Below are 21,630 nucleotides of genomic sequence, written 5' to 3'. Positions count from 1 at the left end.
CGGGATGCCCATGAGCTCCAGCCCCAGGGCAGGGACCCCCCGCAGCGGGGCAGGGACCACCATCCTCTCACTGGAGCAGGGCTGGGGCGAGCTGCAGGACACGGTGAGAGCAGAGTGTGCCGAGCTCTGGGTAACCCCACCAGGCCCAGGGGCTCCCAGACCCGGACACGTGGGGACTGTCCGTAACAGACCCTTCCCACTCCTGTGCCCTTCCAGGGCATCCCACCCTGGCACACCTTGCCCTGGCCACTGCTTCCCTGAATGGGAACGTGCTGGACGTGGCACTGATACCGGCCCTCACGAAGTGCCCATCTGCAGCCTATCTGACTAATTCCCCATACGCACCCCCCAGCCATAATTGCTGCTGGCGGGAGCTGGTCGAGCACTATTTCTGCCCCTTCACTGTCTTTTCTCAGGCAGCAAATCTGAATGATAACTCACGCAAAGTATCTTGTATCCTGTGCCAAATAACAAGGAACCCCGAAGGTAAAAAGGCTTCTGGTTATGCAGCTGTGTTGTAGAATTAGATTAGAGCTATCTGAGCAAATTATCCCAGCAAAGGGTAGCCAGGAGCCTCTCCCTAATGGAGGCTCAGCCGATAAGGCTGCTTTCTCAGAGATGATAATGGAAGCAGAGCTGTTAATGCTGTGTGAACACGGGCTGCGCTGCGTGTGGCATGTGCCTCTCCAGCCCGGAGCACCCGGATGGGGTGCCAGCTTCCTCCCGCCCCCATGGGTTACCTGCCCCTGCGGGTGAAAATCAAAGCAGTGAGTTTCTCTGTGATCGTTCCCACATTTTTTGCCAGGAGCACTTGGACATAAGGGAAGAGATTGGATCAGTTTTCTTCTCTCCAAGCATTTTGATCCAATATTCCACATTATGCACTGCTAACCCCAGTCTGAGACAAAGCAGGTATCAGCCGTGTCTGCTCCAGGGCTTCCCCCCCCTCCCCTATGGACTTTCGACGCTGAGAATACAGCAAACTGTTGTGGCTGGCTGCAATCAAAACTTTCTTTGGCAAACTTCAAGCGCTATAGTTAGTGAAACCTTGGCCTCGTGTCTTGGCTCTGGAGCCAGGGTGTTGCATTGCCCTGCGTTGCCTTTGGCACATCGTGTAAAGCAGATCCCCCATCAGATGCGCGGATTCACACCTGCTTTGGACTCGGCTGCGAGGAAGCATCTCTCAGTGATTCCCCTGTCTACATGGAGCCTTCAAAAGCCATCAGCTCAGAGGGAGAATTTATTAGAAGAGCTGTTAATAATGAAATGCTGCACAATAACATTTCCAGCATAGGGTTCATCGAGAACATCCTGCTTGCATGGCAGCCTTGAACAGTAATTAACGGCCACCAGTCACCGGGCGGCATATATCACCGTACGGATTATGGCAGCATCCAATTACTCCTTCACTGCCAAACGAAAGCAGGTGCTCAGACACACCTGACAACATTGTCCTCTGTGCAAACCAGAGGTGCTGGGAGGGGAAGCCCCGCTGCCCCCCCGCCCCCCCCCCAGCCCTGCCTGCCCCGCGCCAGGGCGGCCGGGCCCCACTTGCCTTCAGGAGTCCTCCGCTGGCCGTGCCCAGGAAGACAACGGTGTAGTTATTGACGCTGGCCACCGCCACGGCGGTGAGGCCACTGTAGGTGAAGACGGGGGTGGCTGTGACGGGGTTGACGATGGCCAGCGGGTGCTGGAGGTGCGCGGCTCCGCAGTCCAGCTGCTCCGGCTGCAGCTGTGGGGAGACAGGCAGGTCAATGCGCTGTGGCAACCCCCGCGGGCCCCCCCGTGCCACCCCCTCGTGTCACCCCCTCAGGCTCAGCGTGGACAAACTGCCAAGGGGGAAAGCTCCTCACGACCAAGACGACCAAGACAAGGGGGAAAGCTCCTCACGACCTCATGCAAGAGGAAAATGTAACGGGTTAATACGGGAGCAAAGAGCCATAATAGAGCCCCCTTTGTGCTTGGCAGATCTACCCTCCAGCCAAAGGCAGCCCAGGCTCTGATGGAGGAGCAGTGCCCTTGCCCACACCATGGGCAGGATCAGGGCAGCACCATGCGGGCATCCTCCAGCCAAAGGCCCATTGACTGTAGCAGCACCCTCACCTCAACACAAAACTCTTGTGTGACAGTAAAAGGGGATGAGAGGGCTCCTTGTGCCCCTCTCCGACAGAAGCCATCCAAGGTCTCTCCTTCCCCGCACCGGAAGCCCACTACCAGCGGGGGCTGCGCTGCAGGGAGGCTTCTCAGCCCACTGAGGACAAGCCCTGCCCAGCAGCCGCCTGTCCTGGCAGAGGGGGCTGCTGTCCCCACAGAGACCCCTCTGCCCCCGGCGCTGCAACGGGTGCCCCAGCCCACGGGCCACCGCTCGGGACCAGTTCTGGGCAGCACACAGAGCCACACTCAGCCGGGGCGGCTGCAACGCCCCAGCCATCTCCGGCTCCTTCCCTCTCAAACAAAAGGTGAGGCAAAAAGTTTCTCCAGTAAAAGAACTCAAAATATTATTTCCCTGCAAGTAAGTGAGGAAGTGACTGAGAGCAGAGCCAAGGCGGGGGGGGGAGGGGGGGGAGAATTTTTCTGGCAGCTCTCAGGACTGTAAATCCTGGCTCCGATCTTGCTGCTACTGCAGTCAACAGCAAAATTTCCACTGGTCTTCCACTGGGATGGGCTGGGACGGAGGAGCCGCCGTCTAGGAGGAAGCACCGTGCTGCGGGACACAGAAGGAAGAGCAATGGCTGCAAAACTCTGCGCAGAAACACTGGAGCCACCGACCCCATCCAGCCTCAGCCCACCGCCGCTCGCCGTGCCCCGCAGGAACTGCAGCACTGCCAACACCGGCCCTGGCAGATGGGCCACCCCACACCAGGGCTGGCAACCGGGGACACGAGGCCAGTATCGAGGCTGCCGTGACAATTTGCTATCGGGTGCCAAGGGGCGAAGGCAGAGGACAACTGTTAAGGACTCCTCACGTGAGCCTGGTCTGCGAGCAGGCGTTTGGCTCATTTAGCCCAAAGCAAGACAACAGACTTCACTATCCCGTGCTAAATTAATTAGCACAGTTGCTGCATGACAGCAGCATTTGGAAACAGGAGTGATGCCTCATCTTCCTCCTACCCTGCCGAGATGCACCCAAGATTTATGACCACTCTCACCCTGAATCCTCTGAGACTCTCCTTATAATTTCTGCTCAGACAATGTGTATGGATTCAACACTGTCTGAACACCACAACAGCCTCGCTGCCGACAATTCACCTGCCGTCACTCCTGCAGCAGCTTCTGTGGAGTGCCGTGGGCGCAGCCGAAGCTGCTCAAACGACGGGCACGTTTCAAGGGCCATTACCTCATCTGCGGGGTCATTTCAGCCTCATCTGAAGAGAAGCGTCAATTGCGCTGTCACCCTTGCCGGGCGCGGGCACGGGCCGACGTGCCAACAGCCTGAAAACACGCCGAATTATGGCCCTGACTGCGGGAAACGCTTACACAAAACCCCAGACAAGAGACCGCTGGCAGACGGCAGCCCACACCCCTGAAACTAAGCACATTTTATGCCTTACTGAACTCAGCCATAACGTGGATATTCCTTCCAAAACCATCGTCAGGAGTGGTAATTTAAGCAGAACAAATGCAGGGATTTGAGGCTGTATCTGTTGAGAAACGGGACCACGTGCTTCCACCAGGCAGGAGAAGTTGACAACCAGCCTGTTCAGCACAGTCCCCCCTCCCTGGGCTGAGCGCACCAGGGCCTGTATTTTAATTACCTTATTACCGTTATTATTTCATTAATGGAACCAGACTAAATCTTCAGCTCTCCCCTATCTTCAGCCCATTTAGGAGATTAGGAAAATCTTCAGGCCCTGCAGCAAGCTCTGGGACAAGGGCAGGACCCCCACCCCGACCCCAAGCCCTGACCCTGGGTACTAGTCCTGGACCCCCGGCCACGACCACGCGTCTTGGGTTGGTGCTACATCACAGCAACACGTCCCTGGACAAAAACGGGGAAGAAACTTGTTAAGATCCAAAATGTACGTGAAGCAAGTGGGCTGCGTCTGCAGGGGCGAGGGATGGTGTCCTCCCACCACACCGCCACAGGGCTGGTGACCTTCTGCAGCGGCCAGAACGGTCCATGGAGGGGCAATGGCGTGGGGACTGTGGCACTGCCCCCTCCTCCTGTTTGCAGGGGAGCAGGCAGCAGCAAACCCCACGGGGCTGGCTGTGAGCTATAGGTGCCAGCCAGCTCTCCAGCTTCTGGAGCCAGCAAACAGCAGCCCGCGTACCCGGTGCCACCACAGACCCACAGCATCCCCTGGGCCTCGGCGCACACCGCAGACAACACCCTGCTCTGGGAACGCAGGGAGTGCAACGCCGCAGAGGCGCCCAGGGCTCGTGTCCCTGCCGCAGGGAGCAGACGGGGTCCTCTCCAGAAACCCCCCGACGGCGGTCCCCTGTGCCCCAGCAGACACCAGACCCCGCGTCCGCTGCTGCCGCCGGTCGCCTCAGAAGTGAAGTGACAAAGACTGATTTGAAAAACTTCCTCTGCTGAATCGAGAGCCAAGCAGGAGGCAACAGGCTGGGAGCGGCAGCTCGGCTCACATGGGACCGAGACGGAAGGATCAAGTGTTGTGGATGCAAGTGACTTCACTAAATGCATTTTGCAGTTTTACGGCATTTCATTCCATTAAAAAATAAAATCGCAGCCCAAATTCTTAAGTGTGTATGTTTCCCCCCGACACCGAGTAACAGAGTTTTGTTATACCATACCAGGGACACACTAGCCATTCATGTTTCTGATGTAATGGTCCCTTCATTCACAGCTGGGCCTTTAGAAATGCCCTTGGGTTTATTTATTTGTCCAGGGGATGGTTATCTCTGGCACCTCCTCATTACCCTTTACCAATATTAACCACCTGAAGCTCACAAGGCTCCGTCCTGCTGGGAATCCAAGCACAGAGGCAGCTAGGGCCGCCCGGGAGCCCGGGGGATGCTCAGCACCTCGTCCCCGCAGGGGCTGTCCCCGTACCGGTGTTTGCCCCAGCCCCAGCGACCAGCCCTTTCTTCTCACAGGTGGCCAAAATCACGGGAAGTTCCTTATCTGCCGCGCCTGCCTGCTTATAAATCACCCGTTTCAGAGCTCGTATCAGCGCAAAGTGTTTTCCACAGTAAACAGGACGTCACTATTCCAACACAGGCCAAGCTTTATTTTGGCCGCAGACATCCTTCCTCTGAAACACCTTTCTTCACATGACATCAGCTCTTCCGACAGACGGGCAGGAGGAGACATATGGTGTTTCCCTCTCCCAGGGTGGGGGGACAGCCTGGGCTGCTGCTGTCTGTACTCCCCAGCACCGAGGGGACATCTTAACCCTGTCACGTTTCGGTAAACAGGATACGGCCAAGGCACATCCTTCTGCAGCACCAGGCAGTCACTGCAGCTTGGGAAATCGCACTTAGAGGCCGTGCTAAAAGGCTTTCTCCATGTGGAACGGGTTAAATCTCACTCCATCTTAAATCAAACTGCCCTACCTTGAAGTGGGGAAAGCATAAACATTAAATTTTCTTCCAAAACCAATCTCTTTCCATCATCTGCATTTTAAAACAACCCCGTGGGCATTTACTGTATTGCCACTATTTTTCTGCTATGCGCTCTGGGTACTCAGCAACTCACGGAAACACTGGGTGAGTCTCAATTCCAGTCCTTCTGCACCCAAAACATCTGACTTCGATGCTAAGGCCAGCGCCACCTCGGGAGCCACGGGACACAGCCCACAGCAGCACCGGCCGAGCAGCGCTGCTGTCACCCGCGCGCTTGCGAGAAGGGCGTACTCGGTGTTTGTGCAAAATTTCACAAGTGATGCAAATTAACTCAAACCAGGGAGCCACATCTAAGAGGAGCGTTAGTCAGATTAACCCCTGAGCTTGATTGCAAACACAAAGCGGGACAGAGATAAAAGATTTCCAGCCATGTCAGAGCTCAAGAGTTCAGCTGTTTTCATGGTGCGGGTTCAGTTCTTTATCCCAGGCCTGAAAAGAGCAGAAAAAGTGATTTCCCAGAATTTCCATTACAGCTCCCCAGCCCCGGGCGCTGCGCCCCAGAGGCAGCCGCGCAGGATGTCCCTTCGGGAAGGAAGTCTGCTGGAAACAGAAGGAGGAAGAGGAGTGGTGAGGCAGCACTCAGGAAAACCATGAAACCCACTGATTTCTGCATCCTGTGTTTGTGACCTTAAAAATAGTTCTTAAGCAAAGATGGAGTTTATTTCTGAATCAAAAGCAGGCTGCAGTTCAGAAGAAAGCCCTGCAGCTTTTGCTCCCAGCCAGGCTTTCCTGGCTCCGCTGCACCGGTTCCGAAAGTGCCGCGGAGGGAAAGGGAGCCCGGCCCCTTTCGTGCATCGTATCAGAGCGGATTAAAGCCTTGGCTTCCAGCATGCCTGGAGTCCTGGGAAAATGACACAGCCGGCATCCGATAATCCGCTCCAAACTTGTTGATTTGTGGGACTTAGCCATCATCTTCAAGGCTCAAAATTTGGCAGTTGCTCCCACACAACTGACATTTTCAGGCCATTAAAGTCTGTGATAAAAGGGCTCTAGTTTTATCTCTTGCCTTCCTTAACATAAACCATTAGGCTTTTATTAACATTTAGGTATGACTCAGGGAAATCTCTGGTCGCAGAGAGAATATTCAAAATAATTTGGATGCTGTCTGAAGAGAACAGCCGGACATGGACCCAAAGCCCAACAGCAGAGAGAGGCTAAAAACCAACACTGAAATATTGCACAGACAGGGCAGGAAAACGGGCAGAGGAGAGACGGTGGCAAGGCAGCCCGGCACCACGCAGACAGAAAGCACAAGCCCCCCTCTGTGCCAGCAGAGCCCAGTCTGGCCAGGGAACCCCTCCCCGGCAGAGCCCATTCATCCCACGGCCCCCCCGCGCCCCAGCAGTTTGTACACACAATCACGCGTTTATCTGCTGCAGTGTCGCAACCAGAGCTGTCAAAAACAGGCTTTTTGGGATGCCTGGAGGAAAATGTCATCCTCAGAAGAGGGCTCTACTGTTAAGGCACTTGAGACATAAGCGGTCTCTAATTGTAGTGCAGCCACAGGGGCAGGCACTATCACAGAGACCCTCTCACTGCCCATCACGTTTTTTAGGCAATGGGAGGCAAATCAATGTGCACTCTTGGCCAGTCGAGGCACTTGGGCTGAGAACCTCTCGTAAAATGAATCTTGCTGAATTCTTCTCAAGAATCATCCACGCTAAGCAATCAGCACCCCTGCAGCCCAGCAGACGTCCTTTAAAAAAAAAGGCTTAAAGTGAGATTTGCATCCTGGTTTCACTATTTACTCAGACCACAAGTTTCTCGAGCGAGGAAGTGGTGGTTTTGCTGTGTTTTGAGCTCTGCAAGCCACCCCTGTGACACCAGTAACGGACTGTCCAAACACCTGTCTGTCTGCCCACCCAGACCATGTCCCACCGCGGGGAGCCATGGTCCCAGCAGCTTCCCCAGCCCAGCAGCGTCTCGACACGGCGGGGGCGAGTCCCGGGGGGAAATCAGCACCGATGCCGGGGGGCCCGTCGGTGTTGGTGGGACCTGCCCAGATGCTCCCTCAGCTGCATCCCTTGGGAGCTCTCAGTACCCCTCCCTGTTGGTTCATGCCCTGGGAGACCACAGCAACCCATGTGCAGCCCCGTGTGGGTGACAGCTGGGATGAGTGTCAACTCCAGCCCTCTGGAGTAATTGTTAATGAAAAACTCCCACCGGACGCCCCCATCCTGCCCCTCAAAGCACCACTCCCCACTGCGGCGCAGCCGGCAGCACCAGCAGCAGAGCCCCACCGGCCACGCAGGGAGAAAAGTGACCCTGTCAGTGCACCCGCTCCTCCCTCCACCACAGACAAATGTCACCCCCGTGCCAAAAACCGTTCCTTTGGCTTCTGCAGAGCTCCTGATGCCTGGCCACTTTTCAGCCTCTTATCTTCATTTTTATTTTACAGGAAAGCTTTTTCCCCCCCTTCCCGTCTTATAAAACTCATTTCTCCATCTCCCTACTCCTGACTTTTCTTTCCTGCCAGCTCCTAACGTTCTCTCCCAGCAGCTTCACATGGGACATCCACCTGGTTAAAACGGCGGAGGAAGTGAGGCTGTGCCCCTCGCGTGAAGTGGGCAGAGCAGAGCCCTGTGCGCAGACCCACGGCCGCTGGGGCAGGCAGGGCACAGCCAGCACTCCGCAGACAAGTGGTTCCTGGGACTTTTCATCTCCTCAGGCCTGTTCTGCCTGCACAAGAATCACTCGGGAACCTGCACAGTCAGAGGCAGGGGATGCCAGCAGCCCTGGGTGCCCATGCCACCATGTCCTGCCTTTCACTGATTTCTGGGTTTTCAGTAACGGTCGCAGAGCTCGCCTGTTCCAAGGTGGCGGGATTGGCAGACTGTGTGCCTGAAACCGGACTCGAGGCCAGAGCTGACCCGATGGGCTGAGCCCACCAGCTCCCTGAAAGCGAAGGGGAAACTGTTTTCAATGAATCTGCAGACACAGACCTCCAGCCTTGAATTCTTAGATTCTGCTGCATCAAAGCAGCGGCCACTTTCACCTCTGCCACGGCCGCAGACTTCAAACCACAGAGGTGCGGTGGTTTGAAAGGCTGGAAAATGCTCTCAGCGCCACGTCTGAGAGCCAGGCTCTGGCTGCTGCCCCGGGCAGACCTCACCTACCACCTCCTGCAGCCACTGGGCAGACTGGCAGCCATCCATCACACCACAACCCCGTCGTGCTGGCCCCGGGGCTGAACTACTGGTAAAGAAGGCAGAGGGCAACAGTGGCAGGATCCACTCAGCACAGCCCTCCCCAAACACCTTCCAGCAGTGTCCCCTCCCTCGCCCCACACGTGCCGGGGGTCCGGCACCCGCCGGCGGTTCCCCCGCAGGGAGCTGCTGCAGCACATGCGACTGCATGGGGAGCTGCTCCAGGCGGAGAAATACAAAAAAGTAGCCGTCTTTTAACTGAAATTGCACATCCTTCATGCCGCCAGGAAGACTGGTCAAGCTTATTATGTTACCCTTCATCCTGCATTAAATACAATACTTCAGATTATACAATCAAATCCCCCAGGCATGGGCAGGCAGAGGGATTAGCGAACAACAGGCTCCAAAGGGGTTGTCATAGTCAAAACACCATGTGTTTGAGCAGTGGGAGTTGGGATGTCCTTTAAATTCACCCCCGCTGGAAACGTGGCCCCTCTGCCCCCCTCCCCAGGGGCAGGCACAGAGCGGATCAGCCGAGCCCCTCGTCCCAAGGACGCCCGCCCTGCTCTGAGAGCCCAACTAACACATCCCCCTCGAAAATGTTTGGAGTAAGACACTTGATTTATTCAGGCTGTATTTTCTTAGCTGCTCTTTCCTTGGGAGAGCCCCCCCCTTCCACCACTCAAGCTGTGTTTCTCATTTATGCTGAGCTTTGGCTCCAGAAACCAAGCCCAAACTATTCAAACTCCTTCCCATGGGGAGGAGTCCTGGGTGAACCATGAGTTTGGCTCCTCGATCTTCGGGGGTTATTTTTTTGTTATTGCTACAACAAACACTTAGCACTTTACATGCTCAAAGTGCTCTGACGGCATATCTGTGCGATTCTGGGCTGAAAAAAGCATCCATTAAAGTAACAACTTCTTACCTAACACAACTGGTCTTTTGCATGTGTCAGTTCAAATCTGCTTCATTTAGCAATAGTTTATAGTAAATGTTTTCCTGTATTTTCCTCATTAGTTCTGCTGAATCAATTAAGCTCTGAGATAATGAGCAGAACTCTACTTTTCTTCTACACATCCTCAGTAAAACCTGCCTCTGAACAGCAGCACTGCCCCACACCATCGAGATGTGCTCCATGGGCACCACCACACACATCACTGCTCCTCCATGGGTACCACCACGCACATCACTGCTCCTCCGTGGGTACCACCACGCACATCACTGCTCCTCCGTGGGTACCACCACGCACATCACTGCTCCTCCATGGGTACCACCACGCACATCACTGCTCCTCCATGGGCACCACCACGTGCATTGCTCAGCAGCTTTGGCACCAGCTTCCAGAAACAAAACAACGCTGCTTGCTCCCAGCACCCAGCCCGCTGTGGTAGCCTGACATGGAAAAGTTAAAAAAGCCTTTTTGCTCATTAACCAAGCACTCCAAATGCACCTCCACAGTGTTATCTTTGGAGGTCCTCCATCCCCACCCTGTTCCCCCCAAATTAGGAAATTAGGATCAGCAGAATAATTTCAAAATTTGTTAAAAATCAATGGTCCTACTGGATTCAGCAACTGAGCACTTACTTGGTTGAAGTATGGAAGGCCTTCCTTTTCTCTACCATTTTATACTTTGTCTTCAAGTTTTGTAGGAACTTATGTTTCCAAAGCTGTTTGTTCCTGCCCATGGCAGGGGGTTGGAACTAGATGACCTCTAAGGTACCATCGAACCCAAACCATTCTATAATTCTATGACCCACTGAGGTCTGCAGCTTGCTGTGATACCAAACCTCAGCAAGAAATGACACTGCAGTTGGAGATGCCCGGGACATAACATTGCAACCCCAGCTCCTCCCCAAATATTGAAACCTTTCTTCCCAGCTCCTTTGACAGTGTCCAAGCAGCCTTTCTGCAGTCAGGGAGCCCCGGCCTGCCGGAGCGCTCTCCTGGCAGGGGGAATCCCAGGAGGGATGCGCGGGAACTTCCACCCATCCCAGGCTCCCGCCGCGTGTCTCAGCCCAGGGACACACCCGAGGCAAACCAAACGGAACAGCGCGGGGAAGAATTCATCTGTCGGTCTCCAGATGCAGAAGTCTGTCCCTCAAGCAGAGATTTAGCCACAATTTCCTTCCTGTTTAATGACCTGCCACACTGATTGATGAAAGCCCAACCTGAGCCCACTCCTTGCGTGAGCCGGCTCCCAGAGCTGGGTCCACCGCTCTCCGAGGAGCCACAGGAGACAGCACAAAACCCTGGTCCTTTTGTACCACCTGGATTTCACATCTGGAGACGTACTGAACAACGGGGACCCACAAGCCAAACAACTTTGGAAACTGCTATTTTATATTACATTAGAAGATGTTTCACATCTCCCCTTCTTCATCGAGGGCTATCACTATACTGTAAACTTTTCCCGACTCTTCCTAAAAAGATGACTCTACACACAGCCATTTTCTAGAAGATGCCAGGTTTTCAACGGCCCCTTTTAATTAGTCGATCCGCCAGAGATGGCTTTTGGCCACCAGCAGCTCACAACCCATTGAGTGTTGGCAGCGGTCAGCAGATGGTGGGATGAAAGTCTAATAGCCGCAGGGTTTTTGCTCCAGAAGGGAGCAGTACGAAGCAGCATAATACTTTAAACAGAGATGAAACAGAAATGGGAAGACAAGTTCCAAATTTCCTTCAAATATTAGAAGTACGTTTGCAAAATCCAGGCTTTCAGGAAATTTTGCTTCTGGGTTAGAATCGGAAGATTCATATTCCAGTGCCGCTTGCAACGTGTAAGCTGCAGAAACCTTGTCAGAGCAACGACCCTCCAGTGGTTTGGGCCCAAAAACTGGGCAGCCTTGTTCCAGCAGCCGGTCCCGCCTGGCCAGACCACTGCCACCAGCACCAGCCACCTCCAGCCACCTCCCGCTGGCGGTGGCACTGGCACAGTGGCCAGCACGGGTTCGGTGGCCGCGGAGCCAAACACGAGCCTGAAGGTCCACTGGGGTTTGTGCCCTGGTCTCAAGCAGCCCCACCATGAGCCCCGAGCTCCCACTTTGTCCCGTAGTCCCCGCGGCCACTGCTAGCCCTCACTGTGGCACCTGTGCGAGCACGGCAGCAAAGTGGGGGACTGGGACTCTGGCCATGCTGCCTTCAGAGGACAGCACAGCAGAATGAGACCCCCAGTATGGAAAAAAGCCCGAATACCCAAATTAACCCCTATCCTGTTGCCCACCTGAGAAACGCCCCAAGCCAATGTCCCTCTTGTCACCCCGGCCTGCAAGGCTGTGCTCATCCATAGGTCCCTTCCTCCACAAAACAACGCACCCTGGCCTGGCGAGGAAGGCACAAGGGCTGGCAACAGCAGGTCTGCTCTGCTCCGACCATGAGCCGTAACTGCTGCACCACCCCATGGCCCCGTGCCCTCCATCCCTGGGGATGTCCTGGTCCCAACCCCAGCACACATCTGTGCCGGGAGCCAGCGCAGGCTCCTCATGCTGGACCAGCCCTGCTGACACTCAGCGGGCAACGAGGGGGAATCATCACGAGCTTTGACATCAGCCCCGCTCGCCCGCACACCACATCTAAGGGGGCTCTCCAGGCTCTGTGTGACATGGCCCTTCTGGGGAGCGCGCCGTCCCACGCCCCCGCCGGCCTCGCTCCGCCAGAGCAGCGGCTGCCAGCGGAGCTGCTCTCCAGATGTTAGGAATTAGTGCTGCTCCCTCCGCTCAAAAACGTCAATAAATTCTACCGGTCTCTCCAAGTGGGAGATTGCCGTAGACAGTCTGCCACCTCCTCCACTTGCTGCAAGGTGTTAGATCCCAACTTGAAAAGAAAACAACTTGCAATAATTTCTTCACCAACCCAATAAAAAACAAAAAAAACCAAAACAATACCAAAAAGGCAAAGCAAAGCTGATCACTCTTGCAGATGCAGTGGTGGGCTCAGCCCCCCCCGGGCACGTGTGCTGGGGACGGTGACACAGCAGCACTCGGGACCTCAATTCAAACCTTGACACTGCCACTCATCTGATCAATGACGAGGCATCAAGCGGGTGGTCTTTTACCACCTCCTTCCCCCCTGAGAATAGGGTGATAAGGATCCCCCGGCACAGACTGCTGCACGGTACCAGGGGTTCACAGCGATGGACGTCTGTGAGCGCTCGGGGCTGCTCCCACGCAGGACATGGCACAGGCAGGGACCCCTCCGGGCACCACCGCCTGCACCCCACCATGGAGCTACTTCTTCCTCCCGGTCAGGGACACTGACCCCCGTCCATCCCCTCCTCGGTGTGAACGAGCGGTCACACACTGTCCCTGCAGCCGGGGAGCCCCCGGCCACCACGGGCCACCCCGCGCGTGCGGCGCACGAGCCCGAGCGGGAGGTAGCGCCTGGTGGCGTTCAGGTGGTTATAATTGATTGCTTCCAACTGCTGCTGGCGCAGGCTTGCCCCGCATTTGCATTAAATTACCACAGCCAGGGGCTCAGACCTATTATGTTTCCAACAACTTGCTGGAAAAGGTCACCCGAGCAGCGTGTCACAGCGGTGCTGGTGCCTGCGAGTTTAAATAGACACCTCCTGGGACTTTCAAGGCATAGCGAGGTGTTTTTACAGCATCCCCAGGCACCCGTCCACATCTCTATGTGCCTTGTTCACCTCTCCAGGTGCCCTCAGCCCCACCAATCTTCTCTCTCAATCACTGTAAAATAGGCTTTGAAATATCAGAAAAGAGATGGCAAATCCCTTGATTTCCACCCAGCGGGACCCCGCAGCCGAGCTCGCACCCGTCGGGGCTGCAGGGAACAGGTTCGCGTTCGTGCGTGGGAACCAAACGCCTGCCCTGGAAAACATCTGGGGCTGCACGAATGAAAGTGGCTGAAACCCCCCGAATGAAGGGAGATAGGATCACCACCTGTGTATGGTGATGAGCAGCTCACAGAGTGCTCCAGTGCCCTCCCGGCCATGACGTACCTCCACACGCAACACTGCACTTGGCCAAAGTGATGCTTTTCCTGTTTTCCACCTAAACCATTGTTTAATTACAGGAGATTCAATGAGCTCGATGGATCAAAATTAACCTGAATTCCTAGCTACCAAGAATAACAAGGTCTGTGCAGCCGGTTGTGGGGGCAGCTCTGATCCCCCTCGGCACAGGGACCCGGTGCCCGCTTCACCCAGGCCAGCCAGCCCTGGCCAGCACTGGCCCAATGCCCCAGGAGCAGGCGGGCGCTTCGCCTCGGCCAGGAGCCGTCTGCTGTTCTCTCGCCTAAAGCAGCACAACTTCTGCCTTCCCGGCGCAGAAACTTCTGCCACTTCAACCGAATTTCCCTTTGCAGCCTGGGACCTGTTTGAACCTGAGATGCAAAGCAGGGGCAAGCCCTGGGGCCCCGGCAGGCGCGTTCCCACCACCCACCTTCGGCTCGGGGGCACCAGCCGCTCCCTGGGAGACCCCCCTGCTCCCCCGGCAGCGGGAGAGCCCCCGGGCGCAGGCAGCCCACGGAGCCCAGCCTGCCTTCCCGGGAAGGGCGAGATTCACACGGCGCCTGCTCCCAGCCCCCTGCGTGCGCCTCGACTGCGAGCAGAAGGTCCTGTTTGCACGTAAATTCCCAAGGAATCATACCCAAGGGTTGGCCACGGCTCGCTAATACCAGTGAGAGACAGAGCAGGTACACAGGACTCAAACGGTGGCATGGAGGGACAGCCCCTTCCCACCGCTCCTAAAACAGCATCCAAAAGGAAAACATGCCCCGGTGACACAACAGCACGGCGCAGCTTCCCGGTAACGGGCATTTGCACCTCCGGGAGGGAGCCAGCAGCTCCAAACACAGCGCGTTCTGCGAAAAGCAGAAATTAAGTCCGCTACGAGAACTCAAGCCTCATTTTTAATGTACAAATTAAGTGTAAATTCCCAGTTTCCTTCTGCGGCTAATCCTCTGGATTTATTTGAGTAGATGTAAGGTTAGAGCACATTTATTTTCATGTTTGGAATTTCTAAATTAGTATAAACCAGCACTTCAAAGTAACTCAGCTCCTATAAAACCCAATCCCACGGAGATGCCACAGTGTATTTGGACAGTAAGTAGATGCTTTGTCATATTCCCACGTGTATACAAGGGGTTTTTTTTGCTTTGGGAACATTTTCTGACTGGTTTCAAACCACACTTCTATGCCCAGGCATACATATACACTGAGAGTGTTTGCACAGTCTACCCAAGGAGTTCATTTTATTTAACAACCCGTTACAGTAAAGCTCACTGGTGGGTATCTCATCATTACACCACAAAACACTGTGCTCAATGAGCGTGCAGGATCTGACACAAAGCCACAAGAGCCAGAAACTTGAGAATTAATGCTGAAACGCATCATTATCCCGGGCCGCCGTGCCTGTGTTTTTCAGCATAGGAAACAAACCGGATTTTCAGCCTTTTTTGAGTTGCAGACCCCAAAACATTTCCCAGGAGAGCTGCAGATCCCTGGCTAGCAAATCTAAGTCTGATGAATGCAAGTCTGCTTTCCCTGGTTACCTCTCTGGGAGTTTTCAGAGGGAGAGTGTGGAGCTGGGAGCAGAAACCACAGACGACAAGGAGCCCAGCGCAGCTGGGAGCGTGGGATGGGGTTCCCAGCTCAGCTTCTCCTCAGGCTTCCTTCTTTGTCATGCTCTGTGCTATTCTGTGTTAAACTCAGACCCACCGTTTGGACACCCGGAGCAGGGAGCTCTGTGGAAATGCCTGGAAATCCGCATTCGCTTGCCCCTCTGCTGCGGCCGCTGCTGGGGGAGCGGGGCCGGGACCGGCCGGTGGCCAAAAGGCAGCTGCAGTTGAGTTGGAGCAGCACAAAGGTGCCCGGTCCAAGGCAAGGAGGCCAAGGGGGCTTCTCCCCACGGGGACGTGGCGGCGATGCAGCACGGCCGCCTGCACCGCAGAACGGCCCTACCTTTATGTTCAGCGGTGCCGAGGGGGAAGGTGCTGGGACACCCCAAACGGCTGCTCCTCTCAGGCCACCGGGGACAGGGTCCTGCTGCTCCGCTTTCACAAGGGCTCTGGCAAACCACAGCCGTGCCGCCTCCGGCCACACAGCCGGGCTGACCTTCAAACCTACTGGGCCATGATCCTGCTGGGGCAGAACAGCCCGAATATGAAGTAAACCCACCCAGTGTCCTTGGGATTTGATAAGCTCTGTCAGCACGTTGCTGCAAATGACGTTAAGGACAGTCTGCTGCAGAGAGCTCGCACTCCTCGTCCCTTCTGGGGGGTCGGGTCCCAGTTCCACCCGGGCTTCGAGTGGGCAACATGCAGCAGTGACTCCGTGCGAGTATTTCATTGTAACCGCATGCGTCACAAACACAGCCCAGTATTTGACACAAAATTCATTATAAGAAGCTATTTCTGCTGAGGGAAAGCAATCTTAGCACTCACCCACTCACTCTCAGTACAAGAACCCAATCAAACTAAATCCTTCCCTAATATATCCTCCTTCCCCTAAGCTGCTGCTGCTAATTCACCTCCTCGGTAAGTGGCTTCTCAGCAGCATTCATTGAGAACAACCAACCAGCCTCTACTCCTGACCCAGACCATCCTCCTCGGCGCGTTTCCTCCACGTCTCACAAAGCCGTTAAGCATGTGCTTAATTGCAAGTCAGCACTTCCATCATAGCGAGGGGCCTGTTCCCAGGCCGGGCTGGCAGCTCCCCTTGCCCAGCGGTGGGGACACACGGGCTAACTGGCCACCTGGGCTACCTCGCGCTGTCCCCGGTGCCACCCACCCCCCGCAGCCGCCTGCCTCGCTGATCCCATGTGGTGACAGCAGGAGCCGGACAAGTGGCTGCCACCACATTGACCACAACCCTGCAGAGGGATGAAGCCCCTCTGTTCGGTGCCAGCCTCCTGTCGGACCCCCCCGTCAGATGCTGCAGGGCAACCAGCCTGGCCCCTCACAGGCCAGCGCTGCCGCAGGGACAGCGAGGGCCGCTGCCGAAAGCCATCCACAGCGGGCGAGGGCCGCAGCTCCTGGCTGAGTCACAGCCGAGTGCTGCAGGAGAGGAGCATTCAATTAGAGAGAAGAGCACACAAGGGGGCAATGATTTTCCTTTCACACCGCATTACGCCTAACAGCCCGTGCTCCGTATTTATAACAACCGACTACTTCAGCCCAGCGCGCACTCGGAATGAATCAGGCCATCATTAGGTTTTTATTTTTCCTTCCAGAAGGAGCTTAAAACCCAACCACCTAGTCCACGGGAAGAACTAATGAACCACAATTTTGATAATACCAGAGCACGTATCACTGATAAGAGGCAAAAGGAAACCTGGAAACCCACCAACGGGTGGAGAAGCGGAGCTCACAATGGGAAGGCAGCTAGATGCTGATCTGCTCCGCCGAACCGGCTGCTGCTTTAATACATTTTCCTGCTGCGTTCCCAGGGCTGGGACACAAAATGTATTAGAGTATTTCATTGTCTTGAAGGTGGAAATTGATGTTGGGTTTTTGCAGCACAAAGAAACACAATATTACAACTCTTCTCTTGACACTGCCACTCTGGGACTTGAAAACGAAAACAGCTTGTTAACTTGTTGGCAATTCTAATGATTAAGTAAAAGGCAAAAAAATGAAAGGCTCTCCGTCTGACTGGTAGGAAGACTTCCCAGCAGGCTTGGTCAGCGGTTTGAGAGGAATACGCTTCAAATGTATGGGAAGCATAGAAACATTAGGCATGAACGAATATTAATGGTGTGCTTCATTTGTATCCTGCTGCACTTGACATCAAAGGATCTCAAAGGGGCTTTACAAATGTAATCTTACGCTACATGTGAGTTAGGTTTCTGAATAATAGTAACAAATACAGGAATATGCGGCAAATCGGGAAACTGAGGCACCTCGGGTTAAAGGACCAGTTCAAGGACAGTGACACTGCAGCAGTGTCAGTCGGGACCAGAGCCTGGTTTTCCCCGACCACCCTCTATAACCACCAGTCGTTCTGCCCCCCCATAAGCAAATTTTCTCACAGGCTGATCCCACCACAACGGTAAACGTGGAGGGTTTCTAGTGACGTCTCTAGGACTGGAGAGGCTCAGCGATTTCTAGCTTGCTCCTCTGAACCTCGTCCCTTATCGCTTACCCCGTCAAGAACAGAACTATCCTTCACAGACTGCCTTTGTGGCACCGACTGACAACACACTCCTCCTCATTGCCTTCCTCACCCACCCAGGGATCCTCAGAGAGGGGCTGCTACCAGCAGTACGCTTTATAACGCAACAGCACCCGGGCGAGACCCAAAGAGGGAGTGAAATCTCATTTCTGTGCCGAGTCTCCCTGGAGTCACCAGGGAATCAGCTGCCTAAGTACCTTACTGCATACAGCACTTTGAAAATACAAATAGACCAATATTAGTCATGATCATTTTCCCTACTGAATACAAGTTAGAAAAAACAGTGTCTTCCCAACAGTCCTGGAGCATTGAGGAAGCTCAAGGGAAGCGGGTGCCTTTCTGCCATTGACTTTCAGTTACAATTAGGCCGTTAACTCTCTAAGCACCTACAGAAGTCTCAGCCGCTCTTGACCTGCCCGGTAGAGCCAGTTCAATCCTGCGAGGGGCTGAGGGGCTGATTTGCAGGGATGCTGAGCTTCAACCACAGCCAACAAGAACTGTGGGTGCTTTTTCATCCCATAAATAGGATTCCTGACTCCCAGTGACTCCTCTGAGAGCTGTGACCATGCCAAGGCTTCAGGACTGGGCTCCCTGTGTTTAATGCACTGAGTCTTTGTGGAATTAACTCAAAAGCCAGGACAACTACCAGATTTCCTGGCTGTCAGGCAGCTTGTACTTTGCCACCAGGGAAAAACTATTCAACTTTGCTGGAGTAGGTCTATGAACCAGTGCATTAAGAGTACATATTTTAACACAGCGTGGAGATGCCACACTAAACACTTTGGTTACCATGGGAAACCTTTCTCTCTTTGCCACTGGCACTGCACAGGGAAGCCCAAGCCCAAACGCTCTATCCTGCCTTTGAAATCAAACAGATGTTTTTACGATCTTTGATGGAGCTGAGTTATGCACCCTTCCCAGAGGAAGGGAAAAATGCAGTGTTAAAGCAGCCCTTTTTTCCTTTTTCTTTCTTTCTTTCTCTATCTTTCTTCCTCCTTTTCCCAAGCATTGCATATCTTTAGTGAAAGGGAAAACAGGCGTCTTTATCTGGCGTTAACATTTACGGCCACTTGGTAACAAATTGTGACAACGGCAAACTTTTACCCCCGACGCCACGAAACAAGGCAGCCTGTGTGCGCCGGGCTGTCCGGCCGCGGGAAGGGATCGGCGGGGCTGGCGAGGCTGGGCTGGCCGTTCTGGGTGGCCGTGCTCGCCGCGCCCGGGGAGCGGGGACAGCGCGCCCGTGAGTCACCCGGCTCACCGGGGACCGGGGCGTGGGAACAACGGCGTCCCCTGACAGACGGGAGGGGAGGGGGGAAGAGTGCCGTCTTCCCCCCGGCCCACGCACTGACACACACGCGTTCTCTGTTCGGTACGAGCCCCGCCGCACGCCCGGGTGCAGGGGCGAGCAGCCGGGAGCCGACCGGCTTTGACGGGGTGACCCGGAGCGACACGGGGAGCGCGGAGCGGGGCGCGGAGGGAGCGGGGAGCGCGGAGCGGCGGCAGAAGAGCGGAGCTGCGGGAGCCGGGGGTGCGGAGCTCAGGGAACGGGGTACCGGAGGGGGGTACCGGAGCGCACCCGCCCGCACGCAGCCCCTCCGGCCGCGGGACACGCTCCCGCCCGGGATAACGGCGCGGCGGCAGCGGGACGGGACGGGGCCGCCGCCTCCCGCCGGCCCCCGGCCCCCGCACCCGCCCCGTCCGGGGCCGCCCCGTCCCGCCGGCAGGTGCCCCCGCCCGGCCCTACCTGTATGTTGCGCTTCTCGCAGGCCGGGCCGGTGCCCTGCACCACGCTGTCCAGCACGGTGACCATGCCGGCGGCCGGGCTGACGAAGCAGGAGTTGCGGGCGGCCCGGATCGTCTCCTCGATCTCGGCGAAGCGGAAGACGCAGAGCGCGGACTGCGGCCGCCCCCCGCCGCCGCCGGCCCCGGCCCGCTCGAAGACGCCGAAGAGCAGCTCCTCGGCGGGCGGCGGGCCCGGGGCGGGGGCGGCGGGGCTACTCCAGGCCGCCCGCGCCGGGAAGACGGAGACGAGTCGGGTGAAGGCGTCGGCGGCGCCGCCGCAGCGCAGCCCCAGCTGGATGTAGGACTCGGTCAGCTTCTTGGTCTCGCCGCTGCCGTTGAGGGTGGCCTCGGCCGGCTCGCCCAGGCAGATGCGGGCCAGCAGGCTGTGCGAGGGGCTCTCCTTGTCGCCCGCGTTGGCCTCGCTGTTGAGCGCCAGGTAGGCGTAGGGGCGGCGGGCGGGCGGCGCGGCGCCGCGCTGCAGGAAGGCGCGGACGAAGCTGAGCTTGTGCCGCGCCTTGGCGGCCTGCTTGATCTTGAAGATGTTGTCGTCGGAGGGGTTGATGTCGAAGGTGAAGAGCTTGGCCAGGTCGCCGCGGGCGTTGAGGGCGCGGATGGCGATCTCGGGGGTGTTCTCGAAGCGGTGGTCCTCCAGGCTGGTGTTGCGGGGGAAGAAGGGGCTGCCGAAGCCGGTGTAGGTGGCGGCCACCAGCAGCCGCGCCCCCCCGCCGCCGCCGCGGCGCAGCACCAGCCCCACGGTGGAGGCGTTGGGGTGGTTGGCCGCCACGTTCAGCATGCTAGGGAAGACGGTGACCGGGTCGCTGCCGCCCGGCGGGAAGCGCACGGCCACCGCCGAGATGTTGGCCATGCTGCGCAGCTGGCAGAGGCCCTGGTAGATGGAGCCGCAGACGACGAGGACGCCCTGCTCGGGGTCGGGCTGCAGGATCTTGTTGTAGTTGTTGGTGAGCACCTTCGGGTGCTCGCAGGAGGCCTGCGGCAGCTGCGGTGCGTGGCAGAGCGGGCTGTCCAGCACCGGCCCCACCGCCGCCTCCGCCTCCAGCGCCAGCTCGCCCCCCGACAGCTGGAAGAGCCGGTTGACGGCCGCCAGGTAGACGCGGGAGCCGGGGCCGTCCAGGGCGAAGTTGTTGGTGGGGGTGGGCGAGAGGAACTTGCGCTGCACCTCCAGGCCGGCGGCGCGGCCGGGCAGCAGCAGCAGCGGCAGCAGGAGGAGCGGCAGCAGCGCGGGGGGCCGCGGCTCAGCGCCCGCCGGAGCCGGAGCCATCCCGCCGCCCGCGCCGCCGCGCCGCAGAGTGCACGGTCCGGCCGCCGAGCGGCGGGAGGGGCCGGGCCGCGGGGCCGCTTCCTGCGGAGGCAGCGCCCGCCGCCGAGCCGGGCCCGCGGGAAGTGGCGGCCGCGGCGGGTGCGCGGGTGCGCGGCGCTGCGCGGCGGGGGGCGGCGGGGCGCGCTGGCGGCCGCGCCTCCCGCCCGCCCTCCGCCCGCCCCCGCCCCCGCCCTCTCGCCGTTGCTCGCGGGTCCCGGTGCCGGCCCGTCACGTGCGGGGGATGAAGTTACCGGCGCTCCCCCGCGCCGCCGGCCGGCCGCGCACCGGGCAGCAGCGGGCAGGGCGGCGGCCCCCGCCCCGGGAGCGGCTCCGCCGGGGGCTTCCCGCCTTTCTCTGCGCGTTTTCGAGCAGAACGGGCCGGGGGGGAGGGAGGGAGAAGCGCTTTTCCCCTGCGGAGCAGCACGGGCAGCCGGGGAAGAGACCCCCCCCGCGCGGGGAAGCGGCGGTCGGGCTGGCCGGTCCCGGGGCAGGCAGCGGCTGGAGGAGACACACGCGCCGAGCCCGTCACGGAAGGGGGTCCCCCGTGGTGTTCCCTCCACACACACCCCCCCCCCCAGCACGGACGCCGCCCGGGGGCTGCCGGCCCGCCCCGGCCCCTCCGGGCGGCAGCGGTACGGGCTGCGCGTGCGGGGGGAGCGGGGGGG

General features: G+C 57.4%; 1 protein-coding gene across 1 annotated transcript in view; it reads right to left on the bottom strand.

Moving 5' to 3' along the window:
- The window catches only part of PLXND1 (plexin D1), a 79,920-nt gene extending 58,985 nt beyond the window's left edge, over positions 1 to 20,935 (bottom strand). Inside the window, exons 1-2 of the mRNA XM_074152870.1 lie at positions 19,610 to 20,935; positions 1,556 to 1,732 (exon numbers count right to left, since the gene is read on the bottom strand). Of these exons, the coding sequence (XP_074008971.1) occupies positions 1,556 to 1,732; positions 19,610 to 20,926 (1,494 nt within the window). The 5' untranslated portion in view covers positions 20,927 to 20,935. The remainder of the gene's footprint in view (positions 1 to 1,555; positions 1,733 to 19,609) is intronic.
- Positions 20,936 to 21,630: the final 695 nt, after the last annotated feature.

Source organism: Numenius arquata, chromosome 8 (assembly GCF_964106895.1).
Source record: "Numenius arquata chromosome 8, bNumArq3.hap1.1, whole genome shotgun sequence".
NCBI classification, from domain to species: Eukaryota; Metazoa; Chordata; class Aves; order Charadriiformes; family Scolopacidae; genus Numenius; species Numenius arquata.
Note: the sequence above shows the minus strand (reverse complement) of the source record. Positions and strands in the feature narration are given on the sequence as shown.